Source organism: Lycium barbarum, chromosome 12 (assembly GCF_019175385.1).
Source record: "Lycium barbarum isolate Lr01 chromosome 12, ASM1917538v2, whole genome shotgun sequence".
Classification (NCBI taxonomy): domain Eukaryota; kingdom Viridiplantae; phylum Streptophyta; class Magnoliopsida; order Solanales; family Solanaceae; genus Lycium; species Lycium barbarum.
The window spans coordinates 38,839,493-38,865,761 of NC_083348.1; the positions used below are offsets into that span (position 1 = coordinate 38,839,493).

At 36.1% G+C, this 26,269-nt stretch overlaps 2 protein-coding genes and 1 long non-coding RNA gene across 3 annotated transcripts; all 3 read right to left on the bottom strand.

Annotated features, from left to right (window-relative positions):
• Positions 1–1,362: 1,362 nt before the first annotated feature.
• LOC132623343 (uncharacterized) lies at positions 1,363–10,917 on the bottom strand. Its single transcript, XM_060338085.1, has 2 exons — positions 10,764–10,917; positions 1,363–2,434 (listed from the first exon to the last, which is right to left on the bottom strand). Exons 1-2 carry the CDS (start codon positions 10,778–10,780, stop codon positions 1,651–1,653), a joined length of 801 nt encoding a protein of 266 aa, XP_060194068.1. The 5' UTR covers positions 10,781–10,917; the 3' UTR covers positions 1,363–1,650.
• Positions 4,592–10,757, bottom strand: LOC132623344 (uncharacterized). Its single transcript, XR_009576205.1, has 2 exons — positions 9,307–10,757; positions 4,592–9,150 (listed from the first exon to the last, which is right to left on the bottom strand). It is a non-coding gene; the product is annotated as an uncharacterized LOC132623344 (long non-coding RNA).
• A 2,326-nt stretch (positions 10,918–13,243) lies between the features above and the next one.
• LOC132623312 (protein GET1-like) lies at positions 13,244–18,109 on the bottom strand. The gene is made up of 7 exons (XM_060338049.1): positions 17,741–18,109; positions 17,216–17,295; positions 16,429–16,499; positions 14,629–14,699; positions 14,467–14,548; positions 14,193–14,242; positions 13,244–13,484 (listed from the first exon to the last, which is right to left on the bottom strand). Exons 1-7 carry the CDS (start codon positions 17,846–17,848, stop codon positions 13,413–13,415), a joined length of 534 nt encoding a protein of 177 aa, XP_060194032.1. The 5' UTR covers positions 17,849–18,109; the 3' UTR covers positions 13,244–13,412.
• Positions 18,110–26,269: the final 8,160 nt, after the last annotated feature.

Consider the following 26,269-nt stretch of genomic DNA (forward strand, 5'->3'; position numbering starts at 1 on the left):
TCATAAACTAATTTTACAAATCACCCCTATTATTATTTATTGGGTTGTGTGGAAGGAAACTTATGCTTACAGGTATGGAAATCAAAACAAAATTAGTAGGTACAAGATAGAGCAGCAGGCGGGGATGGATAATACAAGCAGCTACATTGAAGAACTTTCCTGGATGCCAGCTCACTTTCCCATGGAAAGATTTTTGCCACAACTTGGTGAAGCTTCAACCAGTCTCAAGGATTTTGGTGGTCTGTTGGAACAAACCAGAATCAGGCCATCTCAAGCTTAATACTTCAACAAAAGTAATGGCAAAGCAGGACTAGGAGGAGCACTCAGAGATGAGAATGGACAGCTGGTCATGGCTTCCTCCATACCAATTCAGTGTACAAATCACAACATTGCAGAAGCTAGAGCAGCCTTGTATGGAGTTAACTGGTCCATTCAAAATGGGCATACTAATCTCGTTATTGAATTGGATTCAATGGTGATCACGGAGATGCTCAAGGACAAGAAGGCAGGCAACTTCAGACTCAACAGGATAATTGAGGAGACATCAGATAAGCTCAATCATGCTACTGTCAAGTTCACACATTGCTATAGGGAAGCTAATCAACTTGCAGATTGGCTGGCTAAAATGGCAATGAACTCTCACGACAGCAACATCTACTTATCAGATCAAGAACACTCCAATGGTGCAAAAGGATCCTTCCTCTTAGATAAGAGACAAGTGCCTTCCATGAGATCAAAATTTGACTAAGGCAAATTTTTTTGTTAGTTAGGCTAACCTCATGTATAGGAGTTGATTGAGCAATAAGGTGTTTTTTGCTGGAGCTCATTCTTTTGCTGGATAGTCTCTTCCTTGTGTTGTAATTTATAACTCTGGTATGAAATACAACACCCCCAGGTATCGGCTGGGAAAATTAATAATAAAAGAAAAAAAAACTGGAGAACAGCTATCAAATTCTAGGAGGTTAACACTAACTTCTTTGACCCAAAGATGAGATGATCACTATATTCATACCATTTTTAAAAGATCCCATTCATTTTAAAATTATCCTGTATGTTAACAGAAGACTAATTATATTTATCACGTCCAGCGATCTTAAACCACCAAATCTTACCCATCATTCATCATGTTGTTCTTATATATAATTACTATAACTGACACTTGAAAGTTGAAATCGAAGACCTCACCTCAATCGAGCTAAATGATAATAAAAAGCAAGAGGGGATATCTACTTCAGCCCGAAGCTTTGTGTCATAAAAATGAGCAAACGGAAGAACCCGATAAGGAAATTAGTAATCTGGACCTTCCCATCCCTTTCTGCAACAAATTCAGAAAGGCTAAGAAGAATACTAGGAACTACAGTATTCTAGGAAAATCATATAAACTTCTTAGTGACTCTGCAAAACAAGAATCCTCAGCATAACAGAACTACAGTATAAGTAAACGATCAATTGATGGCTAAGCGTTTAAAGTAAGTTAGCCAATACCACAACTAAGACATCCGAGATTGACAGTCCCATAACTTTCACAGATTCATATATTGTCTAGAAAACGTAATGAGGGAACGGGTGGAGAAAGTCTTTAACAACGGGACTAATAAACAGAGGAAACAGCTGACAGTTTAACAGCTCCATAATAGAAAATCTCCTCTATCATTGCCGTGACCTTGACCCACGCCTTGCTTCATCTGTATTTGAAGGAAATAGCTCGATGTACCTAGATCCAATCACCACATTATCCTTGCACATAGCTCTCTTAGCCTCCTCAGCCGATGCAAATTCCACAAAAGCATCTCCAGTAGCTTTTCCATCACGCCGGTAGGTAATGTTTATCTTGTCATCTGCAAGGTTAAATTCCCTACCAAAAAACTTGACAATGTCAGCTTTCGTGCACCTGTACGGGAGACCGCGCATTTTCAATATCTCGGTGTATTCCATTTGATCTTTGTTCTGGGACCCCCTCTTTGGTCGAGGAGGTGGCGGGGAAGGATGGTAGTCAGAGTCATAACCTCCTCCTTCCTTCATCTCAGCAGCTATAGCTTGGTAATAGTCTTGCTTCTTGCAACTGAAAACCTCCACATATCTCCTCCCTATGTTCTGTCGATCCCTCTGAAGAGCAAAATCCACTTGCATATGACCAGCGAAGACAACAAATGCTTCTCCAGAGAACCTACCATCCTTGTTAACCAGGAAAATATCCACAATGTCCAGGCCAGCAAAGAACTTGTAAATGTCAATCTCAGTGCAATCAAACGGAAGACCCCTTAAACGAACAACAGGAAATACAGAGGGCTCAAATCTGCTGTCATAGTCGTAAGCCTGCTGATAGCCACTTGCACTGCTGCTCACTGCGAGGTAAGGATTTGGTTCCATCATTCTTGGTCTCTTTGAGCCGATGTCGTACCCGTCTGAAAACCCCCCGCTCCCCAACATTGCCCTTCATTATTGATACCCAAAAAAAAAAAAAAAAAAAAAATCCCCCACTCAACCTTGTTAATAAAAAACCAAACCCAACCCATATTTTCTCCTACAACCTAGTTTCACATACTACTTTTCTCCAAAGAAAACGACAAAATTTCATGCATGCTTCCAACCAACAAGCAAAATTACAAGAAAATGAAACACCACAAAATTGGAGACATTACGAGAAATCAATACCTAAGCATAAAACTGAAACATAAAGTGCAAGTTAAAGGGGTGACCTCTTGACCTTTAATATGTGCTTAACATATCTAGCAGACTAGCAACACAAATAAAGTCAGCTAGATAAGGCAAATAATCAAGTTGAAAGACCATCATGACCCAAAAGTTCTACCATTATACAAAAGAGGGGAAAATCACCTGAGTGTTCCAGGCCAGGCTAGTCTCGATAAGTTAATGCTCAAGCAAATGTATAGGTCAAGTTTATGGCTAGTGAAACTCCCTAGAGGTCAGTGTCAGTAGTAACTTTATTTTTGAACCAAAAATCCACAGCACCCTAAAAAGGTCTACAGACAAACCTCTCTATAATGGCGGACGTGGAAAAAGCAACAAGTTGAGACACAAGCATGCCCTAAACTTGTTTTTTCAATCCCAAATTAGACTACCAAAAGCAGAAGAAAAAAAAAGGAAAAGAAAGATCCAGAATGTCTCCATGCAATCAAATTCCTCTTCCCACATATACATTCAAACCTCCCTATAACAACCTTGTTTGGTCAGACATTGTTTTGGCTTTTATAGCGAACTGTTGTAAAAACATGATAAGAAAAATATTTAAATTTCGCTAATTAAAAATTAAAGAAAGCTAATACGACACTAACAAGATGGACAACTTGTCTAAATGGAATACAAATATGTGCAGATTTTTCAATGCAATTTGAGCCCCCAAATACCCCTGCCGTCTACCTATGGGGTCTAATATACCCTTATTGCTAACAATCCCTTTTCATTAAACACGTGGCAACTTTTAATTGGTTACTCATATTATTAACTAATCTAATTCATTTTTAAGTATGTTGACCGGACCAACCCACCAACCCCACAATCCGACCCGCCCCCATCAACTAAAACCCATTAATCACTCAAATTTTCCTCATCCATCGAATTGCAGCTATATGCTTTGACAGATGGGCCAAATGAAAGTAATTGGTTCATCCAGCTTAGAAATTAATTGGTTCCTAGTGCTGATTCTATGGAATTGGAACAAGATGCACAAGTGATGCCATTACTTAGTTGAAAAGAAGAGTTCTAATCTTTTTATTCCTACTATTACTTAGTTGAACCATATTGATAGCTATAGCGTCAGCATCTTGCACAAGCGGTTTCTTAACACTGAAAATTGATTATAACAATAGTCAAACCAAATATACTTGCAAACATTGCGGCAGCAAAAGCCTCAGATAGACCAAACAATCCCTTGTTGATATGAATGCCTACACAAGAATGCTCAAATGATGAATAATGGATATGAACATTTTATGTTTAATAGCAGATTATCCATCTAGCCAGTAATGTCTCAACTCAAATGGTAGTGTTACAAAATAGATACATAGTACAGTCATATTTCCAAATATAGAATTGACATTACCCTCTCGTAAATGCATTTCATCAGCTCCTGTTCGATCAAATGGGTTTTAGTTGATGGAGGCGGGTCGGGTTGTGGGGTTGGTGGGTTGATCTGGTTAACATACTTAAAAATTAATTAGATTAGTTAATAATATGGGTAAGCAATTAAAAGCTGCCACGTGTTTAATGAAAAGGGGTTGTTAGCAATAAGGGTATATTAGACCCCATAGGTAGACTGCAGGGGTATTTGAGGGCTCAAAGGTGGATGGAGGGTATTTTTGCACCAATTTCAATAGTTCGAGGGTATTTTAGGCCCTTTTCCGTTGATTTTATATTCCTTATCGAAAGTTCTTTATTAACGATTGAAAATATCTTGTCAAAATACTAGACTTGTTATTAGTTATCTTAGAGATTATATTGTTAGCATAATGGACAGATTGTAGAATATCTACATTAAGATATTCTCGATATGGTGAATATGAAGAGATACTATGAATATATGAAATATTATTAAGGATATTCTACATTTAGTGTAGAATATTATGTAACATTAGTGGAAGAATATTTTGTAGGATTTACATTTAGTGTAGGATATTTTACTTCCTTTCCTCTCTTATTTCTCTTGTATATAAATACCAATGTATTCTGATGTAAGGGAATCAAGTAATTGAGATAGTCATTCTTCAATTTCTCTTGTGTTTTCTCTATTCTTGACATGGTATTAGAGCCTTCTTCTCATTATTTTGATTCATAGTGTCTTTCATTTGTGGTTCTTTCAAAAAAAAAAAAAAATTGAAAGTTTAGTTCTCTTGACTGTTCGTCAACAAGCAGTCCTAAGAATCTAGGGCTTTTGGTTTTGGTTTTGGTCTTGGTTATTCTAGCTATTTTTTTGTGTCATTGTGTTTTTGATTTTCTCTATTCAGAAACATAACTTCACATCAATTTGAGTCTTTCAGTGTTCGTTTCACTGGAAAAAATTATTCAGCTTGGGAATTTCAATTTCAACTTTTTGTCACGGGAAAAGAATTATGGGGCCATATAGATGGAAGTGATCCTGCTCCTAATGATCTTACAAAGCTAGGTCAGTGGAAGGTCAAGGATGCTCGGGTGATGACATGGATTTTAGAGTCAATTGACCCTCTTATTGGTTCTTAATCTCAGGTCGTACAAGACTGCAAAGGCCATGTGGGATTATTTACAAAAGGTTTACAATCAAGACAATAGCGCTAAAAGATTTCAGCTAGAGCATGAAATTGCTAATTACTCTCAAGGAGGTCTCTCTATTCAGGATTATTATTCTGGATTTCAGAATTTATGGGCTGAATTTACTGATATTGTTTATGGTAACATACCTGCTGAATCTCTCTCTATAATTCAAGCAGTTCATGAGCAAAGCAAGCGAGACCAATTTTTGATGAAATTGCGATACGATTTTGAGAGTGTTCGCTCTAACTTGATGAATCGTGACCCATCTCCCTTTTTGGATGTTTGTTTTAGGGAATTACTTTGTCAAGAGCAGCGTCTTGTCACACAAAATGCTTTCAAGCAAGCAAATGATGTCACTGTTGCATTTGCTGCTCAAGGAAAAGGAAAGGGCAGGGCTATGACTAGAACTCAATGCTATAACTGCAAGCAATATGGTCATATTGCTAGCAATTGTGGCAAGAAGTTTTGTAACTACTGTAAACAACATGGACATATTATCAAAGAGTGTCCCACACACCCTCAAAATCGTAGGGTCAATGCTTTTCAAGCTGAGGTAAATGGTTCCACAACTGACAACTCATCTTCTACAGGACAAATTCTTACTCCTGAAATGGTCCAACAAATGATCGTGTCAGCCTTTTCGGCTTTGGGATTACAAGGTAATGATGCTGCATCTAATTTTTGGCTTGTTGATTCTGGTGCTTCCAATCATATGACCAACTCAACAAGTATACTAAAAAATGTTCGTAAGTATCACGGTCCATCACAGATTCAGGTTGCCAATGCTAGTAATTTACCCATTACCAAGGTTGGGGACATTACTCCAACTTTCAAGAATGTTTTTGTTTCACCAAAACTCTCAACTAGTCTTATTTCAGTTGAACAATTGGTAGAAAATAATTGTGATGTGAATTTTTCTCGTAATGGTTGTCTTGTGCAGGATCAGGTGTCGGGGACGATAATCGCGAAGGGGCCTAAAGTTGGAAGATTGTTTCCTATACATTTTTCCATTCCTCCTGCTCTATCTTTTGCTTGTATTTCTACTGCTAGTAAGATTGAGGTTTGGCATAAGCGTCTAGGACATTCAAATTCTATTGTGTTGTCTCATTTATCGAATTCTGGTTTATTGGGAAATAAAAATCAATTTTCAGCTGCTTCCTTTGATTGTTCAACTTGTAAATTAGGCAAAAGTAAAACTCTTCCTTTTCCTAATTTTGGTAGTCGTGCTACAAAATGTTTTGATGTCATTCATAGTGATGTTTGGGGCATTTCACCAATTACTTCTCATGCTCATTTCAAATACTTTGTGACATTTATAGATGATTATAGTCGATTTACATGGGTATATTTCTCCGTTTCAAATTTGAGGTATTTTCCATATTCAAGACATTTTTGGCTTATATTGAGAATCAATTTTCTACATGCATCAAAATATTAAGATCTGATTCTGGTGGAGAATATATGTCTCATGAATTCAATAATTTCTTACTTGAGAAAGGAATTGTCTCACAACGCTCTTGCCCATATACGCCACAACAAAATGGGGTTGCTGAGCATAAAAATCGTCATCTCTTAGATGTCACTCGTACTTTATTGATTGAGTCCTCTGTCCCATCCAAATACTGGGTGGTAGCTTTGTCTACTGCTGTCTATTTAATTAATAGGTTGCCATCTAAAGTGTTAAATCTTGAGTCTCCATATTATCACCTTTATCATCATAATTCTAGCTATCATAATTTTCATACATTTGGTTGTGTTTGTTTTGTACATCTGCCTCCTTCTCAACGCAATAAACTTTCTGCTCAGTCTACTAAATGTGCTTTTATGGGTTATAGTACTTCTCAGAAAGGGTTTATTTGCTATGATCCAAGTTCTAACAAATTTCATATTTCTAGAAATGTTGTTTTCTTTGAGAATCAGTATTTCTTTCCTACTCATGTTGAGTCATCTTCTGTTTCTCCTATTCTTCCTACTTTTGAGGATTTGTCATCTTCTTCTAAGTGGTTCAAACCTGGATTTGTGTATGAACGACGTCGGCCAGCTTTACCCCCTCCCGATACTGATCCGCCACCTGAGACTGCTCCACAACTAGAATCTGAGATTTCTTCAAGGCCTACTTCTCTTGAGCCTACTCGGCGATCTACTAGACTGCGAAGTACTCCTAATTGATATGGTTTTTCCTCTACTTTATCCACCATTTCTGTTCCAACTTGTTACTCACAAGCTTCCAAGCATGAATGTTGGCAGAAAGCAATAGAGGAAGAACTTTTGGCTCTTAAAGAAAATGACACATGGGACATTGTTTCATGTCCTTCAAATGTCCGGCCAATTGGATGTAAATGGGTTTATTCAATTAAACTTCATTCTGATGGAACTCTTGATAGGTACAAAGCTCGCTTGGTTGTCCTTGGTAACAAACAAAGAGTATGGTGTGGATTATGAGGAGACTTTTGCACCAGTAGCAAAAATGACTACGGTGCGAACTATTATTGCCATTGCTGCATCACAGACCTGGCCTCTTCATCAAATGGACGTAAAAAATGCTTCTCCATGGTGATCTGAAAGAAGATATTTATATGAAACCTCCACCTGGTTTGTTTTCATCACCCACATCAGACGTTTGCAAGTTGAAGCGATCTTTGTATGGATTAAAACAAGCTCCCAGAGCTTGGTTTGACAAGTTTCGATCTACATTGCTTCAATTCTCTTTTGAACAAAGTAAATATGACTCTATCTTTGTTTCTTCGGAAAACATCTACAGGTTGTGTTCTTCTTTTGGTATATGTAGATGACATCATTATCACAGATACTGATTCTTCATCAATCACTAGCCTCCAGCAGAAATTTAAGGATTCTTTTCATATGAAAGATCTTGGTAACATATTTCTTGGGGTTGGAAGTTCATTATAATTCTTTAGGTGTTTTCTTAAACCAGCACAAATATACTCAGGATTTGATTGCTTTGGCTGGTCTTCAAGAATCACCCTCTGTTGATACTCCATTGGAATTGAATGTAAAGTATCGCCGTGATGAAGGAGATCTTATTCCTGATCCAACTTTGTTTCGACAATTAGTTGGGAGCCTAAATTATCTTACTATTACTAGGCATGATATCTCTTTTGCAGTTCAACAAGTCAGTCAATTTATGCAGACTCCCCGTCATCTACATTTAGTGGCTGTTCGTCGCATCATTCGATATCTCTCAGGAACATCTACTCGTGGATTATTTTTTCCTAGTGGCTCTCCTATTCAGCTTAAAGTGTTTAGTGATTCTGATTGGGCTGGATGTTCTGATACTAGCCGCTCCGTCACGGGATGGTGCATGTTTCTCGGAGATTCTTTGATATCTTGGAAGAGCAAGAAGCAAGATCGTGTTTCAAAATCTTCAACGGAGGCTGAATATTGAGCAATGTCTACTGCTTGTTCCGAGATTATTTGGCTTCGTGGTTCACTTGCAGAAATAGGATTTCCTCAATCTAGTCCTACTCCTCTCCATGCTGACAACACAAGTGCCATTTAGATTGCAACCAATCCAGTGTATCACGAAAGAACCAAGCATATTGAAGTGGACTGTCATTTTATCAGAGAAGTTGTAGATAGAAGAGTTATTACTCTTCCACATGTATCCAGTGATCTTCAGATAGCTGATGTGTTAACAAAATCAATGGCACGACAACGTCATCGGTTCTAGTAGGCAAATTGATGCTTGTTGATCCACCGGCATCAATTTGAGGGGGGATGTTAGCATAATGGACAGATTGTAGAATATCTACATTAAGATATTCTCGATATGGTGAATATGAAGAGATACTATGAATATATGAAATATTATTAAGGATATTCTACATTTAATGTAGAATATTATGTAACATTAGTGGAAGAATATTTTACTTCCTTTCCTCTCTTATTTCTCGTGTATATAAATACCAATGTATTCTGATGTAAGGGAATCAAGTAATTGAGATAGTCATTCTTCAATTACTTGATTCCCTTACATCAAAATACATTGGTATTTATATACAAGAGAAATAAGAGAGGAAAGGAAGTAAAATATCCTACACTAAATGTAAATCCACATAAAATATCCTATACTTTATGTGGCTTTATGACAACAAATAGTACTATATTTTTATAAAAAGTTAACTTTACAAGGAGTGTACTGTTCTATTGACGGATATTATTTTTTGATTAAGCACCGGGTGTCCGAGGCTCTTTGAGCCCCGACTAATCCCGGAGGTGCACAGGCCCTCGGCAAGGAGTTTCCCGCAAGTGCACCACGGGTAATTCAGGGTTTTACCCAGTCCGATGGCCCTCAGAAATTGTTTGCACCCAGTGGGTTTCGAACTTGAGACCTTGAAAGGGAGCACCCCAAGGCTCAAGTCAATTGCCACCAGGCCAACCCCTGAGGGTTTCTATTGACGGATATTATTGTCATAGGCAAAAAACTGTTATAGAATATAACATACAAGATGGGCTCTAAAGAAAACTTGGTTGTTATAGTGAAATGGTATTATACAGGGGCGGATCTATGTAGAAGAGTGGGGGTGCCACACCACCAGGACGTCTCGGGTGAAATCCTGTATATATGTATAAGAAATAGTGAAATACTCTAAATACTAATCCTGCCACCTGGGAGTACCGAGTGAGTGCATGGTGCCGCCGGTGAAAAGTTGGATTTTACTTTCTAGGGTCGCAAGTTTGAATTATTTTTTATACACTTTTTAAAACCATTTTAGCTTGCTTCATATAGAACCTTAGGGTACTCCAGCTAGGATACACACAACAACTTGATAATCAGTTCTTTTTGGCGAGCTGGTTAGCAGCTTAACTTTGACTATTGTGGTCAGAGGTTCCAACCCAAATTACCACTTTCCTTTGGGTAAACTTTTTAAGCAAGCAGTTTTTAAATATTTGTGGTTAAGTCGGTTTGAACCCTGGACCTCCTCTAACTCTAATCCAAGACACCGAGCCAAGACTTTCTTATTTAAACGATAGATGATAGAGTATATGTTATTTATTTTTTACCCTCTGTAACTATTAACATGGTTGATGCAAAAATGCTACACACCTACTGTTCAAAGTAGGTATGGAACCCGGAACTTTCAAATCTTCTAGAGGTCAGATTGTAGCAGAAGAATGCGTTTGTTTTACAATCTAAAGGAAAATTCAACCCTTTCAAGCACTAGAAAAAGATTATTTGGGTCAACAGTTAAGCGACTTAATTCAATAATTTGTTAGTATATAAACACAAAGCAGCACCCCCGTATATCAATCAATCCAAATTAGTTGGGGCAGCCAGCCATATGAATACTCTCTATCCATTCTACTTTATTCATGTCCCGCATTATTCTTAAGAAATAAGTGAAAAATCGATAATTAATAACGAAACATACACAGGAAATCAGAAGAAAATAGGAAAATTTGTAATCCACATCAATAGATAGAACAAGAAAAAAACCCCAAAAGGAATAATGAATCAATTTAATGAATGAAGTAATGAGATATGGTAAACATACCCTCTTGGTCCGTACATAGCTCCGGAAGTTGGCCCTGGGATTGAGATGAAAGTAAAATCGATTATTATGTTGAGAAACCCTAGGGTATCAAGGCGCACAAAGTTGCTGATTGTTTTATGAAGAGCTTATATAGAACACGAAATGACAAAAAAATAAGTGGATTATTTAGACCCACCAGAAATTACTTAAGCCAGCTAAACCTAAACGGCGTCGTCTTTAATGCTTATACAATAATGAAAACGGGAAAGGGTCTAAAATACCCCTATACTTTAAAATATTGTTTACTCCTACCATCCGTTACACTTTTCGTCCAATTGTGCCACTACCGTTATACTATGACTCTGATTTGCCCCTAATTTAGACGGACTGCTACGTGGCAGCATCAGAATAAAATAACTCATCTCCAATTTAATTTACCTGATTTAGTTAAACCCGCCCAAATCCAACTCAGTTCCCTTCATTAACTCGAACCCAAAATATTTTTGAGCCTTTTCCAAAATGAAAATGAATATTTATACCTCTTGTTAAAGATATGGCAAAGGTCCAAATTTTATGAAATAGTTCAAATTTTTCCTTCGTTAATACTTATTCTCAAATCTACCCTCGTTATTTAAAAAAGTTGGTTAGATTTGTCCTTATTGACTGATGACATAGGCTTTCTACCACATGAACATTTTTACAACCGAAACGGCCAAATTAACCCTTGAACTATGCGAAATGGTTCAAATTTGTTCTTAAACTTTGAACAATAATGTCATTATTATACGACAATAGGCTTCTTCAGCATTTAAAACCTCCAACAATTAGGTCTTTATCCCCCCGAGCTTAAATAATGTCCAAGTGGAATATTGAGCAGTTGATCTCATCAATCTATTCTTAATACCTTCAAGTACATTTTATATATATCGTTATTATTTGGTGAATCAGTTAAAGTTTTTACTATGATTTTTTATTTTCTAGAAGTTTAAATTTGAAAATTTGTAGTTTACATTACTTCCTTGTAACTTTTAAATAATACTTTATTCCAGAAAAGGTATAAAATTGAAATTATATATAAATTCACACAATATATTGATTCTCGTATTTCAATGAACTTGTTTTTCACTTTAATCCATATACTCTTTTAACATAACTCTCATAGTACTCCTTTATTTTAGCCGTTATATTTTAACTATGTTTGACTCAAGAATACCCCTTCCTTTATCTTTTGGTCTAAAAATACTCTCAACCTTAGTATCTTTTTTGATATTTCAAAAAATTATATTTTTTAGACCTGTTATTCTTCTTTATCACATTGGTTTAAATGTTTTAATTTCAATTGCCTTTTTAATTTCAACTTATTTTTAATTTATTAGTTGTAGTTACATCATATATTTCAAAATCAATATTTAAGCCCTCTTAAATAAATGAAAATCCTAGTCTCTATAGGATAATTTTAAATTGTAAAAAAAATGAATATTAACATCTGCAGATCGTATCAAATGAATACATCTCTTATTACTACTCACACCTGGTGACTGCTCATTCGTACATATTCTTTATGACTTTTATATATTTGATATGAATTACTTTCTTCTTCGTCACCAATTAAAAGACCGTTCTTGACGTTTTTTCATCTGATTTCTTTACGTTAATTAATATCATGTTTAGATCATTTTTCATCGTTATATAACATCTCATCAATCCTTTGAGCAAATATAGCTTTTATTGTAAGTTTACGAGGCATAAGTCCAAACTAGTTATTTTAACGTCATTGTAGCGTCCTAAATATAAATCTTCTTGTACTTTCTTAAAGTTTCATTATATAACTCATAAGTTTTTCACCCAAACATCTTGATAAAAAAAATTGTTACCACTATAATTCATACAACTTAGAGATATACTAACTACAATCTCTTCGAAACACTTCTAACCCGCAAGGGTGGCTTAGTTGATTGAGCATGGGGCTTGCATAATGGAGGTCTCAGGTTCGAAACCCCCTGCCTACGACAGCAGGGGATTTGCCTTCTGGGTAGAGCTCGTTGCACGGGGTTTGCCTAGTGCGGGTTAGCTCTCTTGTGTGGTTTGCGAGGTATTGTACAAGAGCTGAGTTTACCCTGTGCGCACCGAAGGATAACGGGTTCCCATGTCATTAAAAAAAAAATCTCTTCGAAACACTTCTATACATTTATAGGGATACCATTTTGGCTACATATAGGCACTTATAATTGTCATTGTTTAGTTGTTTTTAATTATAAAAGAAATTAAAATAATAATGTTCCTGAATGCAGGCATGATCACTTATGCTTGTCTCTTTTCACAAAACAAAACGAAGTGTCGAGAAATAAAACTTAAACTTGTGCCAAAACGTTTAATTTAATTCTCCTAACATATATATAGGTGTTGCCTATAACTATGTTTATTTCAGTTACTATTCATAATTCCACACCTTTATAGCTACAGTTAACACGACCTTTGTGCTTTCTGTGGCAATGACTGTGTTGGTGCTACCATAAAAAGGTTTACGTTTTACTCCTGCTCACACTTAATTATCCTTACAAAAATGATACAGTAATGGGAGGTGATAAATCAAACACTGGACAAAATTCCATCTACAAATGTGAATATTAATCGCAATCAAATAAATACACATCAGTTAGTCTTGCTCTCCTATTTGAATATTTTTCGGCAGATAAGTTTGCTGACTCTAGTGGACAATATTAACCATGGAATGACTCCCACCTGCAGTTGCATTACATGAGTTAGTCAAACATTGTCCAATAAAAACAGGCAGCCTTGGCAGTGACATGATTGATCAAGAGCACATTGGCACACTAAAAACGCCACCAACAGAAGGACAAGAGAACGTTTCAAATGAATCAACAGAAAGGAAGAAAAAAGTAAAGAAGTAAGATTGAGATCTTCAGATTCTCAGTCTCATTTTTGTTAAGTGAACAGACACCAAAATAATCAAGGCAATTTAATACTTAGCTAATAATGAACTTAGGCTTCTATAGGAAACGAGGATTGATTTTAATACGAGAGAATAAGCACTCGCTACACCACCCACATAAACATATTACCTTTTCCAAACATCCTAAACCTGTCTCTAGGCAAACTATCAGAAATTACACCCTACCCAGAAATTAAGTGAGTAGATCCTTCTCTTGGAGTCCTTATAAAAGGGAAATTATGAGTTTCAAGCCTAAGAGAGTAGTCAACCTATCGATAGAGTACAACTCCCCAACCATCAAAGACTCAATCCCAAGATCTAAGCTCATTAATAGTTCTTACAGTCACAGTTTTCCTAAAAGGAGAATTTCAATCGATAGAGTACAACTCCCCAACCATCAAAGACTCAATGCCAAGATCTAAGCTCATTTTTGTTCTTACAGTCACAGTTTTCCTAAAAGGAGAATTTCAATTACTCTAAATCCTGACAGTAGTTACCATGACATTTTCATTAGCTGGACCTCCAGCTCGCCAAGACAAAATCCTACCTGCAACACGAAAGTTATAGCACATCAGCATGACATAGTCACACAATGATGGTGAAAACAGATAAAATATATATTTATCATCTATCCCATTGAAAGGCATGTTGGCAGATTAGTGAAATATAAAACCAAAACTACAATTTACAAGCATATATCATAAAAGTCGTATTGGAAAAATGACATGCAGGTGTTCAGGAAAACAAAAATACTAGGGGATAACACATTACCGAAAGGTTGCACGAGCTGCTTAGGTATGGAAGCCACAGGAATACGCCAAAACCAGATAATCAGCAAGAAGTAAGTCAAGACCTGTGTGATTAGCAGTTGATTAATTATCTTACAATTTTAACAAAGGTTGTAAATGTCATGTCTATCAAAGCTTGCACTACCTTTATAACCGTGAGGGCTTTTTTGTGTGTATCATATGACGATTTCATCTCTTTTAGGAGCTTTTCATGATCTGCATGGCACCAAATGTAGTTGTTAGGAGTAAAAAACAACAAGAACGCCAAATATACCTCAATCTCATACTAGTTGAAATAGGTTATATGAATCCTTGATATCAATTTGGATTCATGTACCCCAATAATTTGTCTTTTACGACAAATTAAGGGCTTCCTAACACTAGAGAATCTCTCTATTCTTTCACTGACATATAAATCTAAAAATCAAACCAGAACATATCAAACTAGAACAGTACTTTTGGCAAAAATGAGACGAAATGTAAGCATACCAACGTTACTAATCTATACTCCAAAGTAACTAATACCACCTATTTGGTTCTTATGCATCAATCATATTCTACTCTTTGCTAAGTCTGCATGTATTCAATGTATCATATCATCATCCATCATGCCACTCTTCTGAAAAAACTGAACCAAGACATATAAATTTGTCTGCATATAGGAGCCACAATCCCGTTTAGTCTTACACCACCTTTGTTCTTCTTATGAGGAACTATACTTGAAGCACACAGATTCAGTTTTACTTCTATACATTCTAATATACTTATTTCATTACCTATCTTCAATTCCAACTTTCTTGTTGACTCCTTCACTAGTTTCATCAATAAACACAATATAATTTGTAAATAACATGTATCATATGTGTATATTTTTGACTAGTCTTTAACCATATATAAGAAACTCGTCTACATTTCCTCTGGCTGTTCTCACACTAGCAACCACTCATTCGCACATATCCTTTATGCCATTTATATTTTGATATGAATTCCTTTTTTCTCAAACACCCACCAAACAACATTTTTTGGCACTCTATCAATGCTCTCTCTAAGTGAATGGTTATCAGGTGAGATCTTTCTTCACCTTCCTAAATGATTTCATAAATCGTCTTAATAGAAAACCACGGCAAACTGTCATTAGTCTTTAACCATAAGAAGGACGTGGACTCGGTTTCTAACTATTTATGCTCTAACTGGCAGGAACAAAGTGTCAATAATTAGAGAATAATAAAAACTTGCTTCTTAAAAGGATGATCGTTTGTCGGTCAAATAGTTTTTAAGTCCTAAACATAGGTATGGCTTCTTGGTCCTTCAATATTCCTAGCTAATTCTTCATGTAGTACAATAAATGGTTAATGGAACTGACACTCTGCTCTGAGATGACTATGACAGTCATTGGGAACCCATGTCCCTCAGGTTCTCTAGAAAATTGGGAAGAAATTACTAGCTGTGTGCACACTAAATGTGATGTGCAGAGAGAATGGCATGGATCAGTATGAAAAAGACAAAATCTTAAGGTGAAATTGTTAGCATTTCATACCTTGTTTCTGTATTACTGAACCTAAAAAGACAAATGTTCTGCTCTCGAATTCATCTCAGTCTGGCTGTTTCACCATCAAAATACTTTAGGAAATTTGGTAGAAGCCTAATTAGTACTGGGATAGCTAATTTGATAAGTATTTCCAAGCATTCTTCTATCAGCTTGCGTGCTATGGTATCCCTAAGTACACCAGACAAAATAGAGTATTTGGGACTCTGACTGCTATTTCTTACTACAGTGCTTTCTACTTAGGATACCATTGAGTTCTTTTTCGCGCTATTTTACTTTTCCAGCTGTAATTTGATGTGAAACTACGAACCTATGCAGCAACATTCTCATAAATCAAATCTATAAGAATTATGAATAAACAATACTCCTCTATTCTTAGCATGGTATTATATGCCATACTTTTTGCAAGTTCTTGCTCCTTGGCTGCTGCCATCCTTCTTAGTTTGGCAGCTTGTGCAAACGTTGAAGGCCTGAAATCAATATTGAAACAACATAAATGTTTACATATCTTAGATACTATACAAAATTATATTATTATCATCTACAAAGTGAATTATCAGCACATGGCAAATCTCCCTTTCTTAGATAAAAGCCCACAAGGAACAGAAGAAATACTAGTATTTTGGTTGGAAAACTACACGTTCCTAAAGAAATCATAAGTTTTGTACATCATAACAGGAAAACTATTGATATCATGTGTTTACGCAACAATCCAACTTTGGTTTTCACCATCTACCATTAACTATCTACATATAGTTTTCCATTCAGTATGGCTATGAAAGATAAATAATACTCCACCCTCTCCAATCTCCAATATGACACCCTTTCCTTTTTGTAACGTTCAAATATGTTTCATTTTATTACAATTTTCACAACCTTCAGGTATCAAACTAACATATTTATTTGATCAAGTAAGGTAAATCTCAAATTAACATCTTAAACTCCATCTCCAGTAGAATACAACATGTAGAAGGTGACAGAGGATTCATAGAAGGATGTAGCTTTTCATATTCATATTCATCGAGAAATAACTAAAATTAAATATTGGTCAAGATAGCTGTGAGATAAAGAGAAAATATAACACTCACGTGTAGAACTCCTTATACCACGAATTACAGTAGAAGATTTGGAATTCATATACAAGATCACGTAAAGATTAATTACTTGAACAATTGGAATCACTTACTGTGACATGGCATTAGCATCTTTTAGCAGTTGCTTAATTTCTGCACGCAACTTCAACTCCTCAGCATTTACAGAAACCCTCTGAAAACAAAGATTGTTATATTAGACATAAGATAAAACCAAAACAATTACATTGTTTAAGAAAAAAGATTAGAAGATTCATGATTTTTCTTAACAGGAAGAAAAATAAACTTTGACCTACCAGCAATCAACTTTATTTGTGTTAACTCTTGACAAATCCACCATTCAAATAACAAAGAATGATCAATCTCGATAGCCAAACATTTAAAATCTACTTTCGTAATAGAAAATCAATATTCAACAAAGGATGTGTGTGTGTGTGTGTATACGTATATATATTGGTCGTACATGATATGATATGCATGTATAAGTTGTTGTAAATATGTACGTACACACTCTCTCTCATTCAAGGAGAAATACACACACATGGATCTAAATATCATATCATTGTGAAATTATAACATGAATGATATAAAAATTTAATAAAAAGAGGTTGAGAAAATACACTCGTATTGAGTTCGACATGACGGGAGAGGTACTGAACGGAGACGACGATAAGGAATATCATTGGCGCGGCAAGGGATCCATCAAGTTTCTCCATTGATTCCTCCATTTTCTTAGCTTAGCTTTATGGATTCATATCTGCTTCATCTTCGTTCCCTCACGAACCAATATGATTCGCAGATCTTTCTGTTTTTTCTCCTTTCTCTCTTTTGTTTGTTTTGAATTCCTCATTATTTTTCTTTTATTGCACTCCCTTGCCCCATTATCTTTTTTTTGTTTAGTCTACAGATATAATCCTTGAAAATTTTGGATTTAATATTGCTAATATATTTCTCAACTTTATACACAATATATTCGACTATTATCTAAACTTTAATAGAATTTATAAAAGTTTATATCGTGGTTTAATATATTCTCATTAAGTCTGGTGGATAGCTTTTATATTCTCTCAGACTTTCATTCAAATGGAGGACAATCTTAATTCATCGGCCAAAGATGAATGTAAGATGTAATTTTCAGCTTCTTGTACGTACATATGTCACTTTAACTTAGGACCCGTTTGGCCATAAGAATTATTCAAAAAAAAATTCTAAATTTTTTTATTTTTTTCAAAAATTAGTGTTTGGCTATTTGGAATTTGACAAACTGCCAAAACTTTAATTTTTACAATCAAAACCTTGTTGAAAAGTAATACATTTCAACAATAAATTATTATTTGCAAAAACTATGGCCAAACACAACTTCAACTCAAACTCCAATTTAAAAAATTTCAAAAAAGGTGAATTTTTTTTTGATTTCTATGGCTAAACGCCTATATAATATAACTAGTTTCTTCCCCCCAAAAAAAGAAAGCTCGACCTTCTCTAGAAAGATTCACTTATCCATTCGAACACGTGTAACTTCATCTTGTTTTAAATATGATTATTTATGAGACTTTCATTATTAACGGCATATAAAGTCAATAAATAAAAATAACAAAGACATTGTTTCTACGTAAAATTTGTTCTATTATTTCAAGTTTCGACTTTTTTTGGGGATCCTCCACCCGCAGTTGTACATATTTGTCTAAGAATCAACGGGGCGAACTAACAATGCGCAGTTAATGGTTTTCAAAAAACTGACCGAACCGTACCGTATCGAACCGATTTTTAGATTTCTTTTAATAAAATCGACGGTTTTTGTATAAATTTATAACCGTACCGAATAATTAGGTAGGTTTTTAATTTTATAAAAATAAACCGAAAAAATACCGAACCGAACCGAACCGAATAAGTTTATATATGCAAAATATATTTTACATAGTAAATTTAAATATAATAAAATATTAAAATGTTCGACTTAGGTTTGGAATGATGAAAATGACTACAAGCCGGCAACGTAATTAACACCTAAAGTTCTAACTCTGAAACCTATTATATTACTCCTATTGAAATTAAATTAGTTCTAGCATCTCGAGTAGTAAATAGTAAGCTACAAGGTATTACAACGATCTTGGATAGAAAGCTAGAAAGTATTAGATATCTTTCCCTTCGTATGATTTTAACTTCTCTTGTTGGATACTCAATCTTAGTAGTCTTAGTTCTTGAGTCTCATCTCGATTGATTTTTCCCTCTCGTGCTATCTAAAATATATTTTTATATTTTTGCTTAACATTATTTTACGCAACCATAGAATAGTAGGATCAATCTCTTCTCGTTGTCTTTCATGTTTTCTTGATTCATCACCTTTTAATGTGTAAAAATATTTAGAGAGTGTTTGTCAAAGTCCTATAGAAGTATGTATGATATTATGTCTTTAACTTTTACTAGTGACTATAACATGATGTTTTTTTTTTTTTTTTAAGAAAAATGAAAATTAACTGAACCGTACCGATACCAAAGAGAAACCGACATGATGGGACGGTTTCGAAAAGTCTAATATTGGTTCCACAAAATGAAATAACTGAAAAATTGGTACGGTATAAATTTTATAAAATAACCGCCCAAACCGTACCATTGACACCCCGTCCGGCCCACACCAACTGCAATCAACGAGTGTTGCTTAATAATAGTTCTACTGTTGTAAATATGCCTAGTTCACCTAGGCTCCGGAACCAAAATGCCCCCAAAAAAACATTTTGAACCAAAATACCCCAACAAAAAAAAATGTTACCAAAATGCTTTTAGCGCAGTAATTTACTGCGCTAAAGCAGTTAACGGGGATGGCTCTGTTAACTATTATAGCGCAGTAATTTACTGCGCTATAGTGTCCCTCCCATTTTTTTTCGGCCCTTTTAGTTAACCCTTCTTCCATTACACTTTTTAACGTACTTTGACCATAGATTAATCATGCTTCAGGACCCCGAAACTTTAATATTTTATATAGATCCCTACTTATTTTTGTGCGATTAATAAGGTAGGATCAATACATCAAGGATACACAAAAGTTCGGATGACCGTTTTAGTGGTTGAAAAGTGCTCGAACGCCATTTTCGTTTGAAGGCTCGGTGACATTAGCTTGAAGTTCTTTACGAATACTTAAACTTGTTCATTAATAATTAATCAAAAGTTAGTCAAAATGGCAGCATTCATACAAAAAAAAAAAAACTTAATTAAATTGCATCATTTATAACCTTGAGTAGATGAAAATACTTAACATACTAATATTCTTCAAAATAACAGCATAATCATAAATTAAACTTAAAACTAAAATCACAACATTCTTAATCATCATCAGAGTACAAGTCCTCAATATCGTCCTCAGAAAAATATTGGCGGTTTCTTAAGACACATCTTTTTTCAGTGGCAGTTAGTTCTCTACCGGTTGATGATGCTTGTTCTTCGGCCAACTTTAGCATGTAAAATCTACATCGTCTTGCCAGCATTCTGTTGTTTTCTTTTCTAATCCTTTGCACGGCAAGCTCGCAAGTTTCTGGACCTACTTGAGGCATGGTTAAGGAGTACCTTGTTGGGATTGGAGCGTTCTGATTTTCCAAGTCACGAACAAGTCATGATTCGAATCAAACTTTATATAACGTAATTTGACGAATAATTGTTACCAACCACACAACATTCCACACAAAATTGAGTTACTATGTCATTTTTTGACCAATTTAGAGATATTAATCGTGTTATATCGTTCACTCTAGCAAACATCTTTGAAGCAATGGGTAGGACCTGGGAAATAGGTGATGATGATTTTCATTATTCAAATAACCCTAACGACAGATTCAATCGAGAATACAATAATAAAATGAGAGAGGAGTGGGATTGACGTGTTAGGGAGGCTGCAATACTGGAGCACAAGTTAGCGTCAGTAGGGCTTAAACGCAAAAAAAAAACGTGCTATGTCAATGCCTCGCGGAACTCCACAAGAGTTTAATTTGGCTCTTAATCGTTTTCGCGAAGAGAACAATCGGATGCAAATACGTTACCATAGGGTAGAATATGGTATACATGGTAGCACAAGATTTAGATCCAAGTGGAATTCGGACTATGAAATGTCCGATGAAGATTAATATTTTTCTTACAATAAGGTAAGTAGGTAGGGTCATAAAGACCCCCCCCCCCTCTCCCGAGGGTACTTGGGGGTTTGCAACTATATAAGTATCCCTTTCTTTTGTTATTAGACTACACCATATTCAATGTCGAGTAATAGAAACTCAGCTTAGTCTTTACTGTTACACCTCGAAAATTTTCCGCGAGCCTACAACGAGTAGAACAATGAAGGGTATGAGTGTGCGATGTTTTACTAAGTAGGGAATGACTACTCAAGAATTTTGTAAATAAGAAAGTCGTAGAATTTCGTTTCAGCCAGTGGTCGTAAAGTGATTTACGGCCCGTAAAGTGATTTACGGACCGTAAACTGCCATCGTCTTTCAACCTTTCAAAAATCTCAACTTTCTGTCAAATGTTGAAATGGTAAAATACGACCCAGAATACGGACCGTAAATCGAAATACGGCCCGTAAACTGAGTCGTAAACTGCCATGCTCATTAGCCAACCTTTCTGTTTTGACATGCTTAAATACGACCATGGAGGACGGACCGTAAACCAGTATACGACCCGTAAAGTGTGGTTTACGACCACTGTACACCCCGATTGTTGTTCATTAAAAATCAGATTTTGGATTATTAAAAGGGACCCTAACCTTATTTTATTTCATTTCTCATCCATACAACTCAAGAACACTCTAGAATATTCTCCAAACACTTTAACCATAAGAACATCAAGGAAATCCAAGATCAACAACATCAAACTCATGAATCAAAGCCTATGAAACTCAAGTAAAAGTCATCCAAACCAAGAAATCCCAAAAGAGGTGAAGTAGGGTTTTTGTACAAGGGAGGCATTACTACTTAAGACTTGTTCAACCATCATCTAAGGTGAGTTTCATGACCACTTCATGTTATTTAAGGTATTAGAAGGCTAAGACACGTGAATTGTAGAAAGCCATAGAAAATGGGTCTTGCATGGGTGAATAGTGTCACAATTGAATGGTAGTTGAATGGAATCATGAATGTTGACATGCTATGATTATGAATACGTTGAAAATAATGTTTAGACCATGAAATAAGTATTATATACAAGAAAACGCGATAACAAGTTATAACCATAAATGTGAGGAAATTGGAGGAAAATGGTGGATTTTGCTTAACGTGCATCAATGATGAATGTTGGTTGTAATATTGTGAGTGTTGTTACGAATGTTTGGGAGTGGGAATAGAATATGGGAAAAGTAGTAAAAGCAAAGGAAACGCTACCCAATTTTCCCTAAGAATAACAATGCGTCCTTATAGTCGATTAACTAACGTTAGTCCAAATTCTCTCGCGAAGGTAACAGCGTGATATCGAAGGAGATCAAGTGAACGATAGATTAGCTAAACGACCAAGGTATGTGAGGCTAGTCCCTTCTTTCTAATGGCATGAATCCTATAGCATGAATTCCTTTCCTTTTCATGAATTCCTATATTCCGGAAAGCTGAAAGCCTACATCCATAAGTGCCCATATAGGATAAAGAGATATGATATGATGATGCCATGTTGATGATGATGTTATTTGTTGCTCACACTCACCTTATGCATTATTTCCTTCCAGGTGAGGCAGAATGTTAACAATTGCTCCATAATGAAATCGGGGATCTCGACCTTACGTCACCCCGATAAAGTATAGTTGATCTTGAGTCTCATCCATGTATGATGACAAGTACATTTTGATAAGCATATTATTATAAGTATTTTATGATGAGCATGTCATAATTGCATCACACCGGGCCTAGTTGGCCGGGCAGTCACCGCCAAGGCGGGCAGCTATACGGATACACCATGCCCTTTTGGCATGGGCAGACACCACTAGTGGGCGGCATGAGATGGTACGCCGAACGCGGGAGGCCTGGACGCGGGCTAATGTTATTGATTTTCACACCGTTCCGATATGGACGGGCAACTTACATATTATGCATATATGATATGATGATGAGTATGAGTAAGACTATTATACCCCGCATTTTCAGAGCCTGAGCGTGACACGTGCTTCCTCAGACATTGACAATCACGTTGTTACTACATAATTTAAACTCACGTTGATAGTATTATATTTCGTATTTTTGCACGTCGGATTAGTCGTAAGCGGAGGTGGGGCCCACACATCGAGATTTTTTTTTTTGGAACACGTGACAAGTTATATGAACCACATATGTGAAGTTAAACACAACTCAAGAAGAACCCATGAGCCAAATCAAAGTGGAAACCCTCCAAACAAATATTTTTAAGTTACGTTTTTGGGTGATCTGACTTTGGGAGGCCATAACCTTATCAGTGTTTGGGAATTTGGGAAATATCCCAGAATTAAAGTTGTAGATAATTGAATTATCTTTCCAACCATAGGTCGTGGGTCCACAGGTGACATCAGGATAAGGAGATATGGACTTTTTAAGGCAGAAATGTCAGTGGGCTAGGTCCAATCCGGGCCCAACCGGGTTAGGCCCATGACCCATGCCTATTTAAATGAGATTTCAGCCCTTTCTCCTCATTTTTCAGACCAAAACACCCATAAAATTCTGGAGAGAGAGAGAGAGAGAAAAAGAGTCTTGGAGAAGAAAAACCAATTTTGATCGAAATCTGAGCCCCGAATCCCGAAGCTCATGAAGAGAAAAGTGTTGTACGTCGCGTTGTCTTCAATTTGAACTAAAAATCAACCAAAAATAAGAGGTTGGACGTGGTGGCTGCACACTTGAGGTAATATTAAGGTTCCTTTTCATTGCTAGCAAGTTTATTTAGAGTTTTAACGAACTAGAACGGAGAAAATAGTGTGATAAATTTGTTTATCGGTGTGGTTGGATTATGGTTTGAGGCGTGAGGAGAATTTTGGATAAAATGTATATTTATGTATTTATCTTGTAGGATGTAAGTATTGATGTTATTGGTATTAACTTCGACGTCTTTGCGGAAATAAAATTATGAAATAGCTATATCGCAAATTTGGTTGGTTGAGAAATTTAGAAAACAGTGTGCGGGCTGTTTTATGGCATACGTCGGTATTGGAAATGATGTTAATATTATTGGTATTGTTGTTGATGTTGTTGGTTGTTGAGTTGGAATCTCGGGCTAGACATATAAACAAGGGAGATGCTGCTCGATTTTCGGTAGAATATAAAAGAGTTTAAATTGAAACTTGGGATTGTATGTGACTAAATTGAATGTAAATGAAATGTCGTCGGATTATGTAAAAGGAGTTACTAACGTTAGAATGCGCTTTGAATTAATTGTTGAAGTTGTTAGTGTGGTTGTTCGTATTGTTGTTGATAATTTGGCCGAGTTAAATTCTCGGATTGTTGTTGATAATTTGGCCGAGTTGGATTCTCGGGGTTGGTTGTATTTATAGGGGAAATGCTGCCGAAATTTCTGTAAATGAAGTGCTAGTTTAGGATTGGACTTCTAAGTATCTATAGCTAATGTTGGTATCTATTAATATTGTTGTAGATCTTGCGAAAGCCAAAGACTTAAGTTCGGATTAGCTTAGGAAGCGGGCAAGGTATGTAAGGCTTACCCTTTCTTTCTTTTGGCATGATCCTTATGAAACGAGCAGATGACGTATATGTATGATTTCAAAGAAATTTCTATTCTTAGAGCCACTAGGATGGCTAATATTCTTGACTTCCATAAGCTATTTCATATGGTTTTGATGCGTATCTATGATGTCCGAAGATCTATTTGATTTGTTTCCGAATGGCATTCGAGAGATAATTGATATGACTAATGTCTTGATTTTCAAATGATAGCACGTTTGATTATTCCATTGAGTCTTTGATATACTTTGATACGTACATATGGTTCCAAAAGCTCTATTTGATTTGATCCATAACGATATTTGAAAGGTACCTAACATGATTGTTGCTTTGATTTTCCAAAAATGGCTTCTGAAACGTTCGTAGAAGGTTCTGTACTAAAACGTCCATAACTTTTTCATACTAACTCGGATTGACTTGAAACGTGCTTATGACCCTCAAGTGTCGATTTTTGTACGTATCCATCGAGTCTTAAAATTTGTTTTATATGCATATGGTTTCTCACTAGTCTGCTCGTGCATGCCTCAATGTATCTTTCACCGAGTCCCGGGCCGGGTATGTTATCGTGCGCACTCCACTGCATTGTTCATCGAGTCCCTCATTAGAGGGCCGGGTACGGTATATGTATATGATGATATGATGAGATGATGATGTGTTATGGCGGCCAGGAGGGCATATGATGATTTGATTCACCGAGTCCCTCACTAGAGGACCGGGTACGGTATGTATATGATATATGATGTTCACATGCATGATTTTATCCACTGAGTCCCTGAATGGGCCGGGTACGATATGATTTCATTCACCGAGTCCCTCACTAGAGGGCCGGGTACGGTATATATATATGTATATGCATATGCATGTATGATGATATGAAAGTATGATGACATGATTTTATCCACCGAGTCCCATAACGGGCCGGGTACGCTATGTGATAATGATATGCATGATCAATGCTTTAAAGGCAAGAGTTTTGGTATTCTGGACATTGTATATGTTTCTGCACCCCTTATATCAGTTATGATTCTTTTACTGTGATTCTTGCCTTACATGCTCAGTACATATTCCGTACTGACCCCCTTTCTTCGGGGGCTGCGTTTCATGCCGCGCAGGTACACCCAGATGAATAGAAGCCATTATAGAGGATGTTCCAGCGAAGTTGGCAAGCTCCATTTGCCCCTGGAGTGTTGCCGGGTCAGAGTATTATGCTATGATGTCTTGTTCGAGGTTAGACACTTTGCAGACAGAGTCGTGGGTATAGGATGTCAGTTTTGTAAGCGGCTCCGTCAGCCGATGTGTCATTTTGTGTTTTGTTATAAATTATGATTACGGATTTTGTTTGATTTGAGCACGATGAAAAGAAAGTCTCTGAAAGTCTTACTATGTATTTCATTTTATTTGATATAAGAGTCCAAAGAGATCATGTGTGTAATGAGAGTCAGAGGGTTCGCTCGGCCCTACGTAAGGGTCGGGTGCCCATCACAC